Here is a 23,337-nt window from a genome sequence, read left to right on the forward strand (position 1 = left end):
GAGAAAGAGGCACTCATCTGAAATACTCTTCTTCTTCTTCTTCTTTTTTTTTAATATGTATTATCTTCTTGGAATTTTTACGTGGAAGCAAAAGAATCTTACTGTGACTGCATTTCCTAAAGGTATGGAACCTCTGGGTGTCATCAGCATCCCTTAGAAAGTCCTGTGCTCCAGGGCCTGGCCACTTCTCCATCCCTCACCTCTGGGTCTTGACTTTGGTTTTAGCTTAGCATGCAGGTTGCTTAGCTCTACCTGGTTGGGACACTGTGGTTTAGCCCTGGCCATCAGGAACCACCCCCGGGCCCCAGCCTCCCTGAAAAGAAGGAAGCCAGTACTCACCTCTTTTTGACTTACGTATAAATAAAAAGTCTTTCCTTCAAACTTCAGCTTGGTCACCTCATTCCTAGAAGCACAAAGAAGATACCAGTCACCTCGCTGTAGTCTGCTTGTTCACAACTAAGTCTCGTAGATGCACAGCCCACCCCAGCTGGAAGGGGCTCCAGGCACAGACACAGTGTTAGCCAAAATTGGAACTGAAACAAGACAGCAGCGCAGTGGCCTTAGAGAACGGTTGAAATAGTTCAATCCACAGTTTTCTGGTCAATCCCACTATAATAATAGGGTGATAGAATTTCGGGCTCATCAATAGTGGCTGTAAATGGGAAACATTGGCATGGGACGTGAGTCTAGGAAGAGTGGTCCTGGGCCATTTCAGGATTTGCTTCATAACAGAGGTGCATTATCTGGATGGGACCATTAAACGTAAGATGCCACAGGTAGGTGATGAAGCCAAAGTTCAAGATACAGCAAATAATGAAAAACAATGCAACCAGGTTCTGAGGGAGTTGAGTCTTTCAGGTGACTGTGCCACTGGATGGAAAATGCAGTTTAATGCAGACAAATGTCAGACAGTCTCAGGGAGGGGTGTGGGGCAACATACCAAAGAGAGAGAACAAATTACATGGAACAGTCATGCAGCGTACTGACCAGGAAAGGGGCTTAGGGGTTTTTGTAGAAAAATCCTTGAAGCCACCAGCCCAGTGAATGGCTGCAGTAAAAGAGGTAAACAGGATACTGGGGTACGTCACCCGTGGGACAGACACAAATCAGAAGAAGTGACATGGTTACTATACATGGCACGGCTTAGACCTCACCTCCACAAACTGCTCACAGCCTTGGTTACATTTACAAAATGGAAAGATGACCAGGGTCTTAGGTGGGTGTCCCTGAGAGCCAGAGAACGAGGCCTCAGCTCCGTTCCGCCTCGCTTCCCTTCCATTTGCCTGACACAGCTGCCCTCTGGAGCCCGAAGGCTCTCCCACCTCACTGGGGGTACAGTCCTTATTGTTCAACCCAACTGGGATCCCCAAGGAAGTCTGACCATGCACCTCTGCCTCCACTTGGTTTCTTCCTCTTTGCAATTTTTGAGATTTCCTCAATATCCTAGGAAGTAGCAGAAAGGTAGTGAGAACCATGTACTCAGTTTACTACTGGACAAAAATCAGGGGACAGAGGAAGGTCACTTGTTCCCTGGAAATCATGGCTGGGTCAGGATGAGTTCACAACTCTGACCACTGGTTCTGCGCTAATACAAGCCACAGCATATTCCGTCCCTGTTTGATTCCCTCCCAGGCAATCAATCTTGAATAGAATACAGAATACAGTAAACATCGATTGGTTAATAAACAAACAAGCACACAGATCACCTAGGCTTCGACAAGCAGGATAGGAAAGAAACAGTTTTCTATTAGAAGTGATATTGGGTTTGCATCTATTAAAGTTGAGACATAGTGAAGAGGAGACTTCCTGAAGAAGCGAGATGTGGGAGAATGGAAAGGGCCCGGGAGAGCCGACTGAGCGTCAGGGCTTCTGGAGGGGCAGGGATTCTTCAGGACTGCGGGTCCCTGTGACAGATGTGTCCTACATGTTTCTAGCCAAACCCGCCTCCTACCGGGGACCTCGTGAGGCAGTTATCCTGGTCAGGATCTGGACACTCTTAAGGCATGTCAGACAACCCAGCTGTATCGGGGGGGGGGGGGCAAGTGCCCCTCACTGGGAGAGTGAGGGCCTGACCCTGCTCATTGTCTTTTTCAGAGAAATATTTTATTGGACAGGAGATCCCATACCCTCACCATTTTCACCCAAAGCACAGTGAGTGGGCCAAATTGAGAGTGCCTAGCCAACAGGTGTGCTGGGGCAGCAGGCTGCCTCGTGAAGTAGTTTTATTCCTGTGGAATAGCAGCTGGCTGGGCATGTCTGGGGAATGGTTTCACTAGCACTCTGGCTGATCATCATATGGCCAATCTCTATAAGAGAAATCATGGCTAGAAAGGCAGTATGTGTCCTCACGCTCAGCAGGGGAGTTGAAGAGGGCATACAATAGATGCTTTGCCACACACCCCCGCAGAAAGCTCACCAGGAGGCAGCTCTGTCCTCAGATTCCCATTAGCTCTTCTGGAGAAGGCAAAGGAACCAAGACAGGAGCAGGCTTCACCGGCTGAGCTCTGCTGGTCCAAGGAAAGCCACTTGTCCAAGCCTCTGAGAGGAGTTGGCCAGTTTCTGTACCAAGAAGGTACAGAAATCACAGGGCTCAGTAGAACGTACACCATGTTCTGAGGAGGCTGAAACATGTTTGTACAGGCCAGAAAAAAGGTCTCCAGGAGAGTCGATGTCCATGAACAAACCAGAGTGCGCACTGCATCACCTCCCAGAGCCATGCAGCAGAACAGACCCCAAACAGATGGGGCAGAGAAGTTCAGAGTAGCTGAGGCAGTGCCTCTTGCCTGCCAGAAATGGCGTTGGAGAAGGGAAGAGGGGAAAGTGGAGATGTGAGTCCTGGAGGCTGAGAACGCCAAAACTCTAAAGAGGAATGAGAGACAGCATCTGTGCTCTAGCAGGCAGTGCCTACAGTGGGGACTGGCCCAAGGAGGGTGTTTGCCCCAGGGTTCATTGCGAGCCCCTCCTTCGTTGGAGAGTGGGGTAAGGGAGTAAGCATCCATACAGATGCTAGGGCCCTCAGTGGGGGGCAGTCCCAAGGTCTCGGTTCTCATGGGAACTTTGCTTCCCTAACATTGGCTCTAGCCCCAGGCCTCTCATTCTACCCAGAAATCAACCCTCCACATCCTTTCTTTCTCTGGAGAGGCTGTTGGCTCTCAGGAACACCCCTCTGGAAGAATAGGATCCCTAGGAAGAGACCATTACCTTCATCAGTTAGCATTACGGATGCCCGATCACAGACAGAGGACATGGGAACCACAGCCCTTCCTAGCTGGTGAGGTATAAAATGCCTGTTTTGGAAATGAAGACACTCACCATTTTATGAAGTGGACCCTCTTGTTTCCTTGTAGAACAACAAACCCAAAAGGCGTGAAGGCCAGAAATGCAGCATTTCCTGATACATCCTGCAACACAGAAAGACCTCTCATGTGGGTGATGCAGGCATAGAGGTGAAAGGGTGGGGGACACAGTTGTTTATCAGTGAAATAGGATTAATACTTGGCAGTAGGTCGCGGGAGAGCATGGCATTTGCTACTTACCTTCTTTGAGCCCCAATGCCCTTAACTGTAAGTTGTAGATTATAATGGTACCAATCTTAGAAGGCTGTTGTGAACATCCAAAGAGAATGGAAAACCCTCACACATTGCTGGTGGGATTGTAAAATGGTCCTGCACTTTGGAAGCAGTTTGGAATTCTTCAAATTGTTAAACATAGAGCCACCATATGACTCAGCAAGTACACTCCTTTGTACTCAAGAGAATTGAAAGCATGTTCACACAGAAACTTGCACATAAACATTTATAGCAGGATTATTCATAACAGCCAAAAAGTGGAAACAATCCAAATGTCTATCAACTGTTAAATGAATAAACAAAATGCGATACATCAATATAATGGAATATTATTCAGCAGTAAAAGGGAATGAAGTACTGATACATGAAACTACACAGAGGAACCTGGAAAACATGCCATGTAAAAGAAGCCGGTTACAAAAGATCACTTGTTGCATGATTCCATTTATCTGAAACGTACTGAACAAGCAAGTCCAAAGAGACAAAAAGATTACTGGTTGCCAGGAGCTGTGGGGAAGGGGAGATGGGGAGTGGTGGCTAATAGGTACAAGGTTTCTTTTTGGAAGTGATAAAATGTTCTATAATTAGATAGTGGGATGGTTGCATAACTAAATATACTAAAAACCACTGAATTATGTACTTTAAAAGGATGGATTTTATGATATATGAACTAAACTTCAAAAAAGCTGAGAGAAAGAGGGAGAGGAAAGGAGGGAGAGAGAAAAATGAATATGAATAAATATGGCAGTTATCATGATGGGCCCAACACACTGGGCTCCTTCAGGAAAGCGTGGCTGAAGATTAGAAGCAACTGGCCAAGTGGAATAGTCATCACCAGCCCTAGAGGCCTCCTGGTCACCTGTCATGTCAACTTGTAAACACCAGGCTGGAAGTTCAGCTGAGCAGAGGGGAGAAGGTACAGCAGAAGCTGTAGGGCATGGTTCCCTTACATGGGAAAATGAGCTCCATGAGGACCGGGTTTTTCTAGTTTGGGACAGGGCACACAAAGTTGGTTGATGGATTATGCTCCCTCAGAGGAACTTCCTTTGTGATAGGGGCCCCAGGTTAGAATCTGCGCTGTCAGGGTGTGCATGTTCAGGTGGCCAGAAAATTATGGCAGGATGCTGGCCAAATGTGTGTGCAGGACAGCTGTCTGTCCCATAGCTTAGGTGGTGCCAAGGAGTCAGGGTCGGGCACCTGGCGTGAGGCGTGCAGGTGGAGACGTGGCTGTCAGGATCTCCTTGTCTCTTCTAGGGTTTACCTCCCTGGAACGGATCTTCAGCATGTTTCGTCCTAAGAACTGTGGGGCCTCTGTAGGGCTTCATGAGCCTTGCCTCAAGAAAAATTTCAGTTTTATCCTAAAACTGTCTTAAGAGTTAGGGTAACAGGTATGAGCATCTGGGCCTAGGGAATAAACTAAGTACATGTCTAGCAAACATTTCCAATTAACGTATTTTATTATTTCCTTTTCTCAGTGTCTGTTGTGACCCTGACACTTGGCTGCAAACACAATGTCATTCAATCCATGGGCACAGCAAAAAGTTGTTTAAAAATAACCTGAATGGAGATACTGTGAAGCCACGGGGCTAGATTTCCTCCTGCTTGTCATCAGTGCTTGGTGGCAGTGGTGAATACCTGAGCGCCAGCACTGCACACAAGCATGGTCCCTGCCAACGGGCACTGGCGCTAACCTGGCAGGCTGGCAAAGATGTGGGTCAGGGCGGGCTGGCCCTTAGAGTGGAGAATGCCCGGGAGAGGTGGGTGGCCTGCCTCGGATGGAAAGAGGGCACCGGGAGGCCTTCCACTCACTGTGTAGGCAGGACCCAAGGAAGTCCTGGACCTGTAGGCTCCCAAAGACAGACTTGAGGGTGCAGACCTTCCCTTATTTGTACTCACAGAAGAGGCCCACAGGAAGTGTTCATCAGATGACTGTGTAAGGCTATGAGGTGGGCCAGAGGGGCCAGTGTGGCTGCAGTGGTGGAAATACCTATGTGCGCAAAAATGAGAGGGGAAGGCACAGTGGGTGGCCTTGGGGAAGGTGTCTTCCAGTGCTAAGAGAAAGGAAAGGCCTAGAAGGAAGAATAGGTGGAAGGATGAAAACAAAGGGTCAGGCCTACAGAGGAATCAGGATGGCTTGAAACAGCGGGTAGAGTAGAAAGGGAAGAACTGGGCAGGTAGGAAGGGCCTCTCTCTGCTTCTTGCACCACTGACCCCTGCAGGCAAGAAGAGTTCCTGCACCACGCCCACCACTGCCTATGTGACCAGGGCCACAGTCCTGCGTTTCTACATGTTTCAGACGCCCTGTTGTAAAATTAGTGTTGATAACATTATCTGCCTCTTAGGTTGTGCTTACTAGGTACCCAACACATTCTAGGGCTTATGTTGCTGTTAATATTATTATGGCTGCTACTAATTATCTCAGTTTGTTGAACTGAATTCAAAGTTCTTAAAAAAAAAAGAAAAACTAACATTTTCCTATTATTCCTGATGTTGACAGATTTAAATGTTAGTTAGGAAATGAATGTGTGGGAAGTTGGGGTTGAAAGGGAGAAGTCACTCATTGTTAGGGGACTATGGAAAAGGGGGTTTTGGGTGATACACTTGGGAACTGGTGTGAAAGTAAAGTAGGCATAAGGGGAAGGAGACGGGGCTGTAACAGAGATCTGTGGGGGTCACCCCCGTGGCTCTGCCCAGCGCAAAGGGAAGAGAAGGTCCTCCCACGAGCTGGGTGGTGCTGGCCAGGATACATGGTTGGCACTGTCTGCACCACCCAGACACCTCCAAGTGAAGGCAGCTGTTGGAGTTAGAGGGGAACAGCCTCTCCTGACCAGAATAACTGATTTGGAAAAGGGAGCAAACTGGGAATAAGCGCTAATTAGATGCGCCATCATTCTAATAAGTAATACTAGCATCTTGAGGCATCCTAATCCAATCTCTTGAAGCTGCTCCCAGTTGCAGATGAAGGCTGTTGCAAGGCCCTGGCACCTGGACATCCACAGGGACTGAGGGCAGCCGGAACGTTTGCCGCTTGTGTCTGGCACGTGAGGAGCGGGACTTGGCATCACAGTGAGAAACCTCACATCTGTACCGGCACGAAAACACAAACAGGCATGCATGCTGACACCTTCTCTGGAACTCGCCCAGTTTCTTCTATCTAACATGTCATTCTCATTGTGAGTCTGCCCTTGGGATTTGTGTGTGAAAGAACAAGTTATGTGACAAAAAGAGAAGGAAACGAGGACGAGAAGTGACACAGGCAATAGTAACCTGTCCCCTTCCCATCCTGATGAAATCGGTACCCACAGGACCGAGCCATTGATGGACCTAGGAGGTGAATAAAAACTCAGGTCTTGACAGCCGCAGGCAGATATCACCAGCTCCACTCCGCATCAGCTGCCAGTCAAAAGAGTTTAGTTCATTTTTACAGTTTGAAGTAAAAAGTTTGCTTTCAATTTTTCATCCTTGTAGAAAGAGCTTCTGTCTTGGTTTAGGACCCCAGTTCTGTTCCTTATTTGCTCTGTGACTTACTTAACTTCTCTGAACCTCCATTTCCTCGTTTGTAAAATAAAGACAATAAGAAGGACTTCAAAAATTCTACTATCTGATGGCCTAAATAACTTGCTGCCAGGACATGGCCAATGGTGTTTTTCTTGGAGAGGGGACAGATTAGCACCGAGTCATTCCCTTGGAACCCACCATCGAACTTGACCTGCATCAATTCAGTATCATCAAAGGTTTCACCCTAAGATGATCACTCTGCCCAGAAAAGGGTTTTTGGAAATCACAGCACTGACTTGCTTCTTGGAAGTAGGGACACCCGTGCCCAGTCCCCACAGGTTCCACCTCCAGATACAATGAAGTGGGCTTCTGTCTTCTGCTGCCCCACAGGACATCCTGGGTACGACAGTAAAGACCACAATATTCTTGATTGTTATACCTCTCAGTCATTCAGTCCCCTCTCTAGAGCATGACTTAATTAATTCGGTCTGGGTCGATGAAGCCTAATTATTCTTAAAACTGTAGGGAAGAAGATTCTGCATGCTCTTCCAGGCTCTTATGCCCATTCCTGAAAGAGCTCGTAGCTGGGAACTTTTACATTAAGTCAGTCATGAAAATTGCCCAGTTTCAATATACTTAAACATGGCCACAAGAAACTAGGGTGGAAATAAGGAGGCGGCAGCAACCGTAACAGGCTTGGCGTCACACGCTGACAGCTCAGAAATGGAACTCTTGGCAGAAACTTGCCACCTCGGTGGCTTTACTCAACTTATTCATTTCAGCAGTGAACCTAAGGCTCTCTCCACAGTGCAGCCAAGAGGGGCCCACCTGGGGATGAGGGCGAATCATCACTGATCCTTCTTATGCTGTTTCTCCAAGGTCAGGGGAGGGCAGTTTATATAGAGAGGAGACTGGGTGGCTAGATTATGACAGTAATGATCCTCTTTTAAGGGTGGAGGAATGATACTGAAATCAGTTTTCTCCTGGTCTGTATAGAACAGACATAAAGTCACTTGGTGAACTTACATTAAATTCTTATATGATGATTTCAGTAGTTTTGTTAAGTCTTTGTCCTCCATTAGAACAGGCAGTAAGTCCTGCTTTGTTCTTGAATAAATTCCATTTCTCCAGAAGGAAGAAGACCATGATTGATAAGTGAAAAGAGCACAGCATTGAGACTCAGACAACTCTAGGTTCAAGTCCCAGTGCCATCTGTACCAGGGACTCTGGACTTGTCGGTTAGTCCCTCAGAGGCTCAGTGTTCTTATCTTTAAAAGAGGCCAAGAATATCTATTTGGCTGTGTTGTTGAAAAGATGAAATGAGATAGTTAATGCATGTGACTGGCTTGTGTAGGTTTTCACAGTAAATGACACCTTTATGACTCATAACAAGGCTGACTGTCTGTGACGGGTCTGACCACTGCACAAACCTCAACGGGGTAGGAGGCCACAGTCTGGGCCTGCAGGAGACCCAGGGAAAATAACCAGTCCCTCCCGGGGCACCCTCGAAGGAACAGGATGGTGGCTCCTGAGGCTGGAGAGGTGTCAGGGCTGGTACAACACTGGGCTGCCAGTGGTTTGCTCCACTATCCTCATCTAGCAACTGTAGGCTTGGTTTGCTGGGGCTCCTGCCAGGAGTTGGGGGCCAAGGGGAGAGGCAGAGAGCTCAGGACAGCTTGTGCAAGTTCAGAGTTTGGGGAGTATTGTAAGCCAGCTAGCTATTGGAGCCCTCAGCCTGTCCCACCCAGAGTTGGTAGGTCCAAGGGACAGGCAAGGACACTGGGCAGAAAGAAACCATCAGCGTGGACAGAAAGAACGGCAGCTTCTTAATCAGTCCAGCAGAACAGAGCCCAGCCAAAGCGTTGTTCTGCTCTCATTTAATTATCAAAACGATTCCTCTTCTTCTGTCCTCTCTAGGGCTGCCTGCCCTAGATTCCCTGCGCCCAGTAATTGCCTCTCTGTTAATAGAAATCATCAGTATTTATTACACCGAGTGCTCCAGCTTATTTCAGCTCTCCTTGTAGCGACATTAGGGCGAGTGCTTGGTAGCGTATCACTAAAGTGACTCTACTTAATGACAAGAGTAAAGGCTCCCAAACTGTTCTTGCTCATGAAGGCTTAGGAAATCTTGAGCCGGAGCCCAGTCAGATGAGCTGAAGGGCTGTGTGCAGGGCCTGCAGAAGTACAGGGCCCAGAAACAAGGGGCTGGAAGCCCAGTGCTATGATAGTTCCCCCTCCTCCCTAGAGGAGGTCCCCCGAGGGCTTCTGTTCCTTATAAATACACAGTGGGAGGCAACTTCAGTTCAAATTCTTGCTCTACCACTCAGGGCCTTGTAAACTGTGGCTTCCTGGAACTTTCATCTTCTTATCTATAAACCAGAAAGAAGAATATCCACCTCCCAGGGCTGGCATGAGGGTTAAATGAGAAAATAATGCAAAAGGATTGCAGTGGGCCTGCCATGGAAGGCCTGCCACAAATGCCTCTTCCCCTCTTTCTTCAGCCTCTGTGTCCAATGATAGACAAACTCATCAAAGACAGGGCTGAGCCAGGAGCCCCACAGTCCTGGGGTGAATGTAGATTTGGGCTGGATGCCGGGCTGGCTGCTACTGGAGCTCTCAGGTGACTCCACCTACCTCCACTTAGCTGCCCACCCACCACGTGCCGTCAGTGACAGCCCTGCTCTATGACCCATCTCTGAAGAGGCGGGCACACTGTATGGCCTCAAGAGGACCGGGTAGGTTTGGAGTCAAAAGCAGAGGTGCCCAGCACTTTCTGATGACCATGTCTTTAGGCAGTTATATCCTTTAAGGTCCTGAAGTGACTCCGCAGTTCAGGGAGCACAGCTGTTGAGTTCCTATTGTGTGATTTCACACAGATGAGGACGGTAAGGCTCAGAGAAGCCTCCAAAGGCCCTAGTAAGTATGAGGCCAGTACTGGAGCTGAGGCCCGCAAACTCCAAAGCTCTCTTCAGTCCAATGCAGGCCTTCTGCTGACAGTATCTGAGCAATTTATAAAGGGTAAACTGCATCAGTTATGCAGAGGGCATTATTTAGGAAGCTTTGCTAATTAATTTGTAAATATTCATATGCTGATTTTTTTTGGTTAAAAACTGATGTGAATGTGTGTTCTGACAGTGCCAGCCCCCTCGAAAAAAACAAAAAACAAAAAAACAAAAAAACAACACTACAAGGGTTATCTGGCAGTAGGCTGTGCTGACAGATAGGGAACTGTGGGTGTGGGAAAGGGGACCAGCGTTTCTGAGTGCCAGCATGTCCTTAGAGTTCACAATTGAAGTTTCGGCACCAAATCCTATACAAGAACAATTCACCATCACCTCACCAAGAAGCCAAGAGAAACAACTGCACCCCACATCACTGGGTTCCTTGGTTTCTAATTTATACTTTCAATTTTTGTTGGAAACTTAATGGCGTTCCCTCACCTATCAAGAAGAAAAGGTCAACGTCCTCCTGCTGACCTCGGATACCATCTCCCTCAGATCAGTTTGAGAATCAGTTTTACTGGCAGTACCAGGGTCTCTCCAGTAGTAGAGAGAGAAACTGAGGCAGAGACTAGGAGCATCAACGCAACCGAGATACGGAGATGAAGTCAAGGGATACGGCCGCTGAGAGACGGGCAAAGGCCGCGGGTCTCACTGCTCTCTGCAGTGATTGTGGCTCCTCGAGCTCATCTCCAGAATGCCAGACACATGTGAGTAATTACGGAGGTTTTTTTCTGGGCAGAGCCTCCCTGGCTGGTTCCCGTCTCACCCTCACAGGCACATAATGGAATTAAATGTGACTCCACTGCAGTTGTGCGCAGTGACTTACGCTGCTGTAGTCAATAAAACCCACTCTTGGAGAGAAACTAGATTACGGGTCAGGGAAGAGTGGGCAGTCCTGAGCCGCCTCGGATCATTCCCTGTGGGGGGCCCTCTACATTCCTCCTGTCTTCACTTCCACCAAATTACCCACGGGCTGCCAAAGTGGGGCCTCCGTTTCAGATTTGTTATTTAGATTGACTTTGCCTCAGACCCTCCGACACTGATGTGGCAGCACAAAATTATGCAGTGTGGAATCCAGAGTTTTCAAAATGAGACACTTTCTCTGGCATCTGTCACTTAAAGAGCTAATCATCCAGCTATTGGAGGGCCAAAGGGCACAGGCCCGTGGTCCCGCCTTGCCAGCTGTCCTCTAAGAAGGCAAGGTCAGCGTAGCCTCCCATCGTGCGGGCCTTACCTTACACGGATGGGGGTCCACTCCATATGTCTCCAGTGTCTGTGCTTTTCTTAAAAAATTCAGCTCTGATGTTGCTGGTGTTTGACCACTGGAATAAAGAAAACGAAATGGTTTCAGGGTTTCCTGTTCCCAAAGTTTCCCTTGAGGTAAATTATGAAGTGCTCGGGGTGAGTCTCACACTCCAATTTTTCCATAGAGTGTGCTCCCTGCTCTGGTCTAGGACCAACTTGAGATTCCTGTCTAGGGTCAAAAACTCAGATGTCTTCAGGGTGAGGCAGGCTACATAATGAATGACACGGGCCGAGTGTAACAGTAGGGAGTGGTGGGGACCACAGCAATTTGGGAAGCGCTACCCCCATTGAATGAGGGCAGTTGCTCCTCAGCTCCAATATTGTACCCGTGTGGGAATGTAGGGCCCAGCATTGCTAGATGAGATTTTTAAAGAGAAGTCAGAGATACTTATTTTTATGTGGTATTTTACGATTTTAAATACTATGAGGGCGAATGAAACACATCTTTAGGCTGGCTGCAGGGCATGGGTTTCTCATATGTAATCTGATCTAGACTGAAATACAAAGAGGAGGCTCACACATCTTGCTGGTGCTGCCTAACTCTCTTCCTTTACGAAGAGGGAACATGGGAATGGAGGGTGACGAGACACAGCAGGAGACAGTGCTGAGCTCCTCAGACTCCGCCATAGCTTTGTGTGTCCAGAGCGCGATGACTATGAAAAAGGAAGCAGCAGCAAAAGCAAGAAACCAGTCCTGGTGCTAAACCATTTGAAGGGGCCTTTAGCATCATTCCCTCCATGGCTGCCTCTTTAGCAGGTGGGTTGATGAGCTCAACATAGACCAGTGGCAATATCACCGTAGGGTTCTCTGAGGGCCCAGGGGCCTGGTGAAGCAGACATACTTCCACAGATGTGGGGTTGGTTTCAGAGTGAGGAGGGTCCGGCAGTTTTTGAAGTCAACAACTCTGATGGCTGGTGGGTAGGACCAAAAGCTGCTCACTTCTAGTTCATCGTTTGCCTCAAGGAATCTAGCAGGACAGGAAGATAAGCCACCCAAGTTGAGGAGCAGGCTGGATCCCCTCTACTGTCCCTCTGGAGAGGCACCAGCCAATCAACATCTTATGTGCTAGCCTCTGTGCCGGCTGCTGTAAAGTATACCAAGAAATTCAGTGCATGATCTGGGCCCTCAAGGAACTCAAATTAGAGTTGGAGAAAGGAAATACAGACACGTTTTTACATTATGAAGATGAGGCTGAACCTGTGTAAGTAGGCATTACTTTGACTAGACTGCTACATCTACCAATGTGCTGAGACACAGGGAAGGTGTCTGGAAAATGCTTGTACAGCAGGCCAAGGGCGGGGCACCAGAGGCAGCTAAGCAGTGCTACCTCTTCTGGGAGCTTCCTCATTCCCTGTCTGCAGGCTGGAGGGCCCCGGGGGCTCCATTCACCCCTGGAGTCAGCCCAAACCTCCAGGGCTCTCCAAAGCAGGCATCATTTCCTGGGGGATCTCTGCCTTCTGGAGGTTTCTGGAGGATAGTCCCTGCTACTCTGACATTTAAAACCCTCCAGGCTTCGGCCCCGGGCAGTCCCAGCACATCCCTGCTCTCCTGTGAATGAACCATGAGCCCTCACACAGGTCCGTGGTATTCTAACCTCTACCACGAGGGGCCGCTGTTTCCCTAACAGTGATGGGAGGAGCCGTTGCCGCCCAGAAAGGCCGCGCGTGCACAGAGATGGATGGAAAGCAGCTAGGATTGTACCTCTGATGGGCGTCTCCACTCCTCTGCGAGGGTTGGGAACCAGTCCTGCCCCAGGGTGGGCAGGAGGTCTGTTTACAAATGCTAAGGAGCTTTGGGGACATATTTGTTGGTAAAATTTTTGAGTGAAGGTGAAGATGTGTGTGCGTGCGTGCGTGCGTGCGTGTGTGTGTGTGTAGGGGAGTCTCGAGTCAGGGTAGGAACTGGTTTAGGCTGAATATTATCATTAGAAATATTTTTTTTACCAACCTTGGGCATTTTTCTTCTCCAGAAAAGTAGTTACACAAACATTTTAGAAGATTAAAAATAAACCATATTGGTATGATGGCATATTTTATTTTACAACACTGCATTGCATATCTTTCTTTCTTCATGGTTTATCAGTTTGGGGAATCTGTGCTCCAGCATGCTACGCCAAGTGGAGCCTCCAAAATTTATTATATTTATTTTTTATTTTTTATTTTATTTTATTTATTTCATTTCATTTTATTTCATTTTATTTTAATGCGAGGTAACCCTTGGTTGACCTCACAGATTGCAAGGACCTTGTCTGTTTGCAATCTTTTATTTTTTATTTTTATTTTTTGTTTTTTACGCCTACAGCACCTGGTCTTCATAGGTGGTCTCCCATCCAAGTACTAACCAGGCATTGCCCTGCTTAGCTTCTGAGATCAGACCAGATCAGGCTTGTTCAGGGTAGCATGGCCATAGACATGTGGGTTTTTTTAAAATCAATCTTTGCAGAAAATTCTATTTCATATGGGTGAAAGGGTGAATTAATGCTTTTCGATGGAATTAACTATATTTTGGGTGAACTAAGAGAATCTGAGGACAAGCCTCTTGCTTTTCCCCTCCTTCCCTCAGTGCAAGGATGTGGGGTTGAGTGAGTCAGTGGTGAAGACAGCCCCTGAACCAAGTACTCTCAGGACACCCACAGCATTTATGAGTCAGGCCAGCCCTGTGCGGCCCCATCCACTGACCCAGAAGCCATCTGTCATACTGCCATAGACTCAGGGCAGAGGCTTGCTCATTCTTCACATCCCCATTCAACCCTTCCTCTCTTTTTTTTTTTTTTTTTTTGCTGTTTCTTTTATGTTTTTCTTTTCCTTTTCCCCCGTTCACGCTTTTCCCTGTCTCTTTGTTTATCTTGGTGAAGCAAATACCTTTGACGCCAGTCCCTCTCTGTTTTCCTTACTATACGTCTCTCTTGCCTTTAAGCCTCAGCCTACATCAATTTTCTTGGAGAGCCCACAGGGCTTGGTGCTATGCTGTCAGTGAATCACTGAAAACGGTATATCAAGGGTCAGGAAGGCTGGGTGTGCAGGGGCAGAGGACACAGCGCAGAGCTTGTGTGCTCAGACTGTGGGGAAGACAGTGTCCTGGGCCTGAACTGAGTGTCACTCACCTGAGTTCTGTCCTGTGAATCTCAGCAATTTTCTTTTCCAGCTTCTCTGAATGTTTAGGGAAAAACTGGAACTTGGAGCTGTAGCCTTCAGGGTGTTTCCCTGGGTCATAATCTCCAATCTCCGCTTGCAAAAGGAAAGTAGAGGAAAATGGTGGTGGGGATTAGCAAAGCAACAGAGATTAACATACAGAGCAAAAGTCAAAGCAGACATCAGATTAACAAAGAACAGTGGCTCTCGAGCATGGCCATGGGATGGGCAGAGGGCATTACCCTCAGGAGTATACCCACCTTTGTTTTCCCAGGTGTGCACACTGGGTTGATGTCAGGTCTAAGCAGAGAAACAGGAGAACTGGCCCTGTGTTCTGAGGGCACCACAAGCAAACTTGCAATAAATAAAAGAGGACCTATACCGTGGTCCTCATCTATTCAGCCATGAGAAGAGGGCCTGGGAACAATGCTCTTTGTGGCAACATGGGACACTGTGAGATTGATCAAGAAGACAGAACCTCTTGGGTCAGAGTCAGATCAGAAATCTCACTGTGAGGATTTTAGCAGGGACACAGCAAACTGATGAACGAGCCAAGACCCAAACTCAGAACTCCACTCTTAGTCAAACCAAATCAAATCAGATCAAATCACTGAAATACATTTGAATAAATATTCATTGAGGGCTGACCAGGTGCCAGGACTCTTGGAGAGGATTGCAGACAGGGAAGACTGGCTGTAACCAGAAAGTGACACTGAGGTCAGCAAAACCAAGCTTGATGGCTGACTTTTCAGCTCCCTGTAGGGACTGGGGCTTTCTCCGGCCATTCACAGAGAGAATCCATCTCTGAAGCTGCTGAGATCTCAGATCGGTGGACTTTGGGCCCATAGTGCTCTCCATGATATGTTCCTAGGTGAGAACCCGTTTGCTCCGCAGGGGACAGCATAGGTAGGTGAAGAGGAAGTATGTTAAGAAGTTCTAGCTGCTTTGTGGTCACCCTTTCTCCTTCCCTAGTGAGAACCATGACCCACGCAGAGAGGAGTCTGGAGGTAGGAGTATATATTAAAGGGAAAACGTGCCCTCCTCTCATAGCTGAAAATTGTGCTTCCAAAACACTGGGGAATTTTCACTGTTTAGCAAGAGACTAAAGGCTTCCCTAAGCCAAAAGTCCGGAGTGTCCTTGAGCCATGGAGTCATTTATTATGATTTTATTTAGAAAGCTCCAATTGAAAAATGTCAATGTCGGACATCAATTACTTCCTTAAAGAAAACAAAAATGAAAAATTCAATATGGTTGTCAGGGTAAACTGAAGGAAAGACTAGAGTTTAAAATCTCACTTAGATCGAACCAGGTTTTCCTTTAAAAACTAAAGGGGCATCTTTGGGTACCTTAGAGTTGGCAAGCACCTTCTTGTTTAGGTGATTTTTTTTTTTTTTTTTAAACAGGAGTCTGAGAAGTCAAAATTGTAATAGGTTGATTTTCACATTTTTAACGCAGCTGTGATGTTTTTCTTCCCAGAGAACTTTAGTTTCTTATTGGCGAGGATTTTCCACGTTTTCTTTTATAAAATAGTTTCCCAGAATTCACAGACTGCCAATTAAGAGTTCTGTTCTTTGATGGAAACTTCTCGATTTTTATGCTATGGTCCAAAACAATCCAGTAACAGTTTTAAGCCTAAGAACTAAAAGAAGCCTAGGAAATGGCACTTAGGAGTCCCCTGCATTTCATGAAAGAAAGGATTATATATGAAGAATGCATACCTTTTGCACGGATTTTGGAAGAGAAAAAAAAAAAGCAAGCCAGTCTGGGCACCAGCTGTGTACAGACTCAACTCTACCTTATTATCATGTTAGGGTGTATGTTTGTTACTTGGAAACACATTTTCAACTTTGAGCACTCTGAACAGAAAGGGCTCTGAAATAGATACTAGAATTCTAAGATGCTTCCCATCTTTGAGATTTGCATGAAAATATAGGCAAAAATGGATTCAGATAACTCTCCAGAATTTCAGTAACTTTGTCAACCAAGGGTGCAGGGAACCCCCCAAAACACAGTCAGAATGACTTGAAGGGGCTGGCAGAAAGGGCTCAGGTACAGTGTAGGGCTGAGTGGTCAGAGCTTCGGGGTCTAGGTAATCTAGGCAGAGTCCTCCAATTCGGATTCTGCTTCAAGGTAGATATATCTTTGTATATCCAAGAAGCAGTCATCTGTGGTAACTGAAATAATGTAATCAGTACTTAGCATGAAAAGCAAATTTATCCTGTCAAAAGTCATTACCTTGAAGGATATAAGCTGCTAACAAGGCAGCATCTGATGTTTTGCAGAGGAGGCGGCCATGGTAGAGATCCCTTTTGATCTGTAGGAAGACTAAATACCTGGAGAGAAAACAGAGATGAATTATAAAGGTTTTCTTTGATTGCTTTAAAGACCAACATCTCTGTCAGGACAATTTCACTACATTAAAAAAATTCTCAAAACATACCACAGAACAAATACATTTTCCATTTCCCTGAAGACTCTTTCAAGTACTTTGCCCTGAACTGATTTGAGGTTCAATTCAAAACAACCTGCCAGTCTCTTTCTGTAGCTCAAAAGAGAAATAGTGTGTCCTGGTAAAAACACTGTTTCTCCAGTGCTGGGCCTTGCAAGGGCCAGTCTGGGTCAACTCAGTGCCAAAAAAGAAACCCATGTTGGAAGAGAGGGGTCAACTGGGCTTCTCTCCGTCTTGAGCTCTGGGTGTCGTTCCTTCTTAAGAAGAGGAACGGTGGGTGACGGCCCTAGGAAGATCTCTGGCTTGGCTTGTCAAGAGAGTCTGTCCATCTGTGGTACAGCCTTCAATTATTGGCAGAGGTCAACCAGACCACTCAGAATTTGAATAAGGTGTGAGAAGAGGTTCTGGTGAAGGAAGCGCAGAAACTTGTGGCTAGCATTTCTTCAAATATAGAAAGCTTCACCTCAGCTGGAAGCAGGGTATCAAGAACAGCAGCTAATGGTAGCTGACATGTATTGGACGTTTACTATCTGCCAGTTCAGAGGCTATGCACTTACATGCAATAGCTCATCTAATTCTCACATTACACTTTGAGATGAGTACTATGATTATCCCCTTCCCCCTTTTTAAGATAAAGAAACTGAGGCTCATGTGATTTTCACATGGGCACACAAATGGTAAGTGGCAGAGCCAGAATTCAAATTTAGGACTTTCAGACTCCTGAGGTTGGCCCTTCATCACTGTGTTATACTTCCCTCCTTGCACGAAAACGGCTTCATAGTTTATAAGTACTTGGATGGACCCTGTCGCAGTAGAATGGAGTTATTAACTTCCCATTTTGAAATGTCTTTACAAGGAATGAGGTCTCTGATGTTCATAACCTCACAAGCACCCTAGGAAGGGCAAAAGCCAGGGCTATGAAACCCTTACATGAGTCACCTAACACAGTGGCTCCTTGGCCAGGGAGGCATCTATGCAGGTTTAAAAATATGTCCACAAATTCTTTGATACTTCTCATTTCCAGAGGTAGAACTTAATTCCCTCCCTTTGAGTGTGGCTTGAACTCAGCGACTTGCTTCTAACAAACAGAATAAAAAACAGAAGTGATAGTGTCTGACTTCTGAGACTAGGTCATAAAGTCATCACATCTTCCTTCTTGTTCTTTCCCTTGGATCACGCGTTCTGCTTGAGGATGCTCAGGCAACCCTGCCGAAAGGTCCACGTGGTGAGGGAGTGAGGCCTTTGGCCAATGGCTAGAAGGAATTGACACTTTCTGCTAAGAGCCATGTGAGTACACCATCTTGGAAGTGAATCCTCAAGTCAAGCCTTCAGTTGACTGCAGGCCCAGCCAACCTCTTGACTGCAATCCCCTGTGACACCTTCAGCCATGACCACCCAGCAAAGCCATTCTTGAATTCCCGACCCACAGAAACTGAAAGATAAAAAATGCTTATTAGTTTAAGCTAAGTTTTGTGGCACCTTTTAAGACAGCTACAACTAACTACTGCATCCCTAGTAGAGTAATGGAGAGGTAGTAAAATTCCCTTAAACTCCATCAGTCTGAATTTGGGCCCTCCCTAGACAACTAGAGGTTGCCATTGCTTCTGTTTTAAGTTTGAAGATGAAACAGGATTCTAGGCTCACTTGAACATGTGAAAATGCTCAAAAGAAAGAGTACCAATGACAGTGCAACTTCTGGGATGGGGCAGGGTACCAGCAGGTGACTCAGAACCTTGGGCTTGGTGATTCACGTAGTTAACAAACAGAAATGAATTAGCAAGCAAACCTCTTCTCTCCTAAGGCCTTGCTACTCAAAATGTGGCTCACACATCAGGTATCAGCATCATCAGGGAGCATAACAGAGAGCTTGTTGGAAATGGAGACTATTAGGCCCACCCTAGACCTACCAATTCCTTTTAACAAGATCCCCATGTGATTTGTATATAAAGTTCAAGCATCCTTCTAACTATGTTGGGATGGAAAGCCCTCCTCAAACCAAAGGGAAGGTGAGTATTACAGTCCAGAAGTTAATAAGAACTCCGCTCCTCACCTCAACCACCATCACCAACCCTACTCTGCCCCAGTGTTTGCCAAGAAAACCCGAAGGAGAAAGAAGCCATGCAGAGTGAATAATTAAGATGGATCTACCAAATCAAGCTTGTCTTCACTCTGCTTCCCACAGTGAAATGCCACTCAGTGTGTGGGAGAAGGAGATGGGTGGGGATAAGGGGAGAGGACTTCTCTGCCGCTTGCTGTTCCAGCTCTCACCAACTCCCACAGGCTTTGGCAGGACGTGGAGGCAAGCCTTTTACCCCTGACTCGCTATTCACTCCTCCATACCTCTGTGCTTATCTGTATTCAAAATTCAGGGACAGCACATACTGGACTACAGAAGCTATTTCAAAGAGACAATGAGGCTCTAGGCAGTGATTCTAAGTGTGGTGGTGGTGGTGAGAACATCCCCCAGGGGAACATGTCAGAATCTGTGTATGTGTATAGATGTTCCTGGGTTTGAAAAAAAAAAAAAAACCCTTAGAGTTTCTGATTTGCTCCTTCCCCACCTAAGAGTGACATGCTCCTACTCACACTGAGAACCAATGTTTTTATGAGGCATCTTTGTTGCTGGGTGCATGACAGGTACCTCAGGTGAGCTGGAAAGGAGTTTCTTTAGACTTCTGGAGGTAGGACAGCTACAGGGAGGTCAAGGGTAAGGTCATGGGAACATTGTCAGGCAATAGTGCAGCAATTGGAGGGGCAGGGAAAAGGAAAGGCAAGTTAATAACTTAAAGAAACAAACTACAGTCTTTAGAGGACAAGAAGAGATGAGCTCATCAAAGAATCAACTGGCAGCTTCCAGGGAGAGAGCTGCCCTGGGGGTCCCCCCTTCCTTTCCTGCTTCAGTGACTTTCACAAGCTTTGTGTTTTGCTCATTTACAGAGGTGACTAATCAATGACTTGGTGGTGTTGGTCATGAAAGTATATCCCACATGACTCATAGCATTCTAAGCCCTATTCCCAAGAAACCCTGGCAAGTTCTCCCCTGCCACACCTCCGCCTAAGAAAGACTATCTTGTTACCTGAGGCACTGCCACCAGGGCCACTGTGTTGCCAGGCAAGGGATCAGCTTACTGGGGCCACCCAGGCCAGCTTGTTCCTGATGAACAGGCCGGTTGGGTTACCCAATCTCAGAAACTGAGAATAGGAGTTACAGAGCCTAATTCTCTCATTTTGTAGCTAAGGAAGTAGAAGTCCAGAGATGTAGAGTGACTTGTCTGAGGTGACACAGTGATCAGAATCAAGGAAGGCCTCCTGACTCAGCGCCTTTTTCTATCTCTGTGATAATTCAGTTAGTTATCAGGTTTCAGGGATGGGGGTGGGGATGGGGGAGGGATGGGGAAAGTTCCTAAATGAAGTGAGTAGAACTCCTTGTCATCCGAAAGAAATCCCCATTGGAACCAAATGAGAAATCAGCTTTAGGCCAGATTTAAGACAACAAATTTGCTCCCTTAGGACACTTTTCTGGGGGAGCAAACTTTGCCTATCTTCTTCTGCCCTCAAGAGGCTTTACTTCACCTCCACTATGTTTTAATGCCCGTGTTGACCTATGTTGATGGATCAGCACTATCCAAAGGCAGACTGAGTGAGAGCCTAAAAAAAAGGCCAGGGAAAACCTGAGTTTTTCTGTTACATGTACATCACTCTAAAGTACTGGCTTTCTGATATCAGAGGGTGGGGATGAATCCACAGATATTTCCAGAATTAAATGTTCTGAACCTTGGGAAGCACTAGCAGCTCCTGAAGCGTTTCCTCCACATCTCCTGGCCCTACCTTCCTGTCACTAGATTCTTTGCCCCTGGCTTCCTCTATTATCTACCATCCTTTTACCTACCTATAAACATGTTTATTATGTCTTCCTCCCTCATACGAGACTGCAAGCTCAGAGACTCAGAGACTATACTTTATTTACCTCTAATGTTCTACTAGGGAGCCCAGACATCCTGTGCCTAGCTCACCTGCTCACCCAGCCATTCTAGTTCTGAGCACTTACACGTGCCAGGCATCGCCACAGATGCTAGGAGTAAAGCAGGGAACAAAACAGAGTGTCTACTCTTATGGAGCTTACATTCCAGTGGGAGAAACAGATGACAATAATAACAAAACAAAATAGGAATGACTTACTGAGTGCATGCTATGTGCTACACATTGTGCTGTTTAACACAAGCGGTCTCATTTAATCCTCACAACGACTCTATGAGGTGATGACTGTTTTTTATCCTTGCTTCATAGATGAGGAAACTGAATGATTAGAGATATTGTCAATTGCCCTGTCACATAGCTAAAGAAAAACCCGGGATTTAAACCCATGTCTTTTTGATTCCTTAGCCTACAGGGTCAGCAAACTACTTGCCACCATAGTTTCCTATGAAATAAAATTTTATTGGAACACAGCCATACTCATTCCTTTATATATTGTCTATAACTGTTTCTGCTCTACAATGACATAAATGAGTAGTTGTGACAGAGGCCACATGGCCCACAAAGCCTAAAATACTTACTATCTGGCCTTTTACAGAAAAAGTTTGCCAGCTCGTCTTAGCCTAAGCTGGGCTCAAGTGATGTTCACCAAAGGCATAAATAACCTAAAAACTCCGTCCATTTATGCATATATTTGTTCATTCTATTAACATTTTTTTGAGCGCCTGCTCAAACATGTGTCAGGCGGTTTGCTTCCTTGGAAGGCGGGGCTTCATTTGTACTCAGTTTCTTTCCATTATTTGATCTTTCCAAAGAGTTCATACACCTGCAGTTCCTGTTAAAAGCTAAATCTGGTGCCTAATCCCCATTTTCTCTGCCTCGTCTCTAGCTCAGACAAGAAAATCTATTTATTACTTTAAACACTGACAAAAGAGATTAATCAGGATTTGGCAACTAAATTTATCATTTGGGGAGAGTCCAAGAGATAAATGGAAACACCGTTCTTTACTCCTTACTTCACCCCCTCCTCTCAGCCTGGCTTTATGGGAATGGCTGAAATGGTGCTGAAATTTAGGACCAATAATGCTAGGAAGAAACCACACTGACAGTTAAATTAGTTTGGCAGGAAAGTGGTGTGGAGGGCTCTAAGCCAGGAATGAATTATGGGTACTGAGTGAGGCCAGGGCATGTACCGGCTCTCTTAAGATCAGCAGGGACGTGTGAATGAGGAGAAAGATGCAGGTAATTCTAAGGCCTCCACAGAATGCCTCAGGGAGGGGGCGGCAGGAAGGCTCCCAATCAGGCCCAGGCACCCTACCCTGTAGCTCACACTCCTGATAAGCCTTGGAAACTGGATTCTAGGGAAGGAAGAGGCTGGTGAGATGGAGAGCAGGGGCAAAGCAGTAGAGGATGGCCGGCACAAGTGCATGCAGATCAGGGAGGAGCTCACACCCTTGTCCGTGGCCTTGAAGTTTGCTGATTTGGTGAGAGGCCTGACCATGTTCCTCCTGCTGCTCTGACCAGGATTTGGGTGATTACCTGGGATGGCTTTCTTTCCCAATCCTCAAGTATGAGCTGCTTAAGTGTTAGGACTCTTGCTGGAGGGGAAAAGGGACAGAGGAGGAGGACAAAGAAGAAAAGCCAGAGTTAACTGTGCTTCTGCAGAGCCCTTGGGGTCCATGGAGCACATAATCGATCTGGCAGTTAACAGATATCGAGCCTTGGCTCAGTGCAAGGCTCACAGGGGGGTGTATTAAGAAGCACAAGACATTGTACTGTGGTTAATCCTCCACTAATAATTCTACGAGGTAGCTATTATTATCCTCATTTTATCAATGAGGAATCTGAACGCCAGAGAAGTTAAATATTTTATGTCCAAGGCCACAGAGTCAAGGAGTGACAAATAGGATCTGAGCCTCCAGGTCTATGCTGCTTCTCGGGAGGAGGGTCTGCACATTAATATTATGCAGCGACATTCGATTTAGAAAAGTATATTGTTAAGAGCTCCTCCTAAGGGCCAAGTAACCATATATTTTTGCCCTTGAATCAAATCAGAAAGCTTTTTGATTTGTGTCTATGGTGCTCTCACTGGGTTGTATTAGTCCAGTCCCCCTTAACCCACTGTTGGTCCAGTGAGGTGCAGACCAGGCGATCCTGACATGTGGTGTTAGGAAGCAAGGTGCTCGGCTCTCAACAAAGATGTGTTAAATTTGCTCGGACACGTGGACAGGAGTACAGACTTCAGGTCTGCCCTGGCATCATCACTTCTTTCAATACAGAGAGCGAGAGAGAGAGATGTGCACTCAGAGCTAAGGCAAACACTGCGGAGATTATGAGTGAGGCAGGCTAGTGCTTTGCCAAAGCTCATCTCTGTTTACATTGTTAAACACAGTGGTTCCACCCTCAG

General features: G+C 46.5%; 2 protein-coding genes and 1 pseudogene across 8 annotated transcripts in view; 1 reads left to right on the forward strand and 2 right to left on the reverse strand.

The window, feature by feature from the left end:
• Positions 1–23,337, forward strand: part of WDR76 (WD repeat domain 76) — a 117,515-nt gene that overhangs the window by 65,719 nt on the left and 28,459 nt on the right. Inside the window, exon 13 of one of the 4 annotated variants that reach the window (XM_036217775.1) lies at positions 4,824–6,027. The exons of the other annotated variants lie outside the window; for them this stretch is intronic. Within the exon in view, the coding sequence (XP_036073668.1) occupies positions 4,824–4,866 (43 nt within the window). The 3' untranslated portion in view covers positions 4,867–6,027. Of the gene's footprint in view, positions 1–4,823; positions 6,028–23,337 lie in introns of those variants that run through there. 4 annotated transcript variants of the gene reach the window in all.
• Positions 1–23,337, reverse strand: part of FRMD5 (FERM domain containing 5) — a 247,329-nt gene that overhangs the window by 12,517 nt on the left and 211,475 nt on the right. For all 4 annotated transcript variants that reach the window (XM_036217770.1, XM_016145009.2, XM_016145008.2 and 1 more), the window contains exons 5-9: positions 16,742–16,839; positions 14,478–14,601; positions 11,304–11,391; positions 3,313–3,401; positions 340–403 (exon numbers count right to left, since the gene is read on the reverse strand). In XM_036217770.1, coding sequence (XP_036073663.1) covers positions 340–403; positions 3,313–3,401; positions 11,304–11,391; positions 14,478–14,601; positions 16,742–16,839 — 463 coding nt within the window. The remainder of the gene's footprint in view (positions 1–339; positions 404–3,312; positions 3,402–11,303; positions 11,392–14,477; positions 14,602–16,741; positions 16,840–23,337) is intronic.
• Positions 13,667–13,785, reverse strand: LOC118601253 (annotated as a pseudogene).

This window comes from Rousettus aegyptiacus, unplaced genomic scaffold (genome assembly GCF_014176215.1).
Source record: "Rousettus aegyptiacus isolate mRouAeg1 unplaced genomic scaffold, mRouAeg1.p scaffold_m13_p_3, whole genome shotgun sequence".
Taxonomy (NCBI): Eukaryota; Metazoa; Chordata; class Mammalia; order Chiroptera; family Pteropodidae; genus Rousettus; species Rousettus aegyptiacus.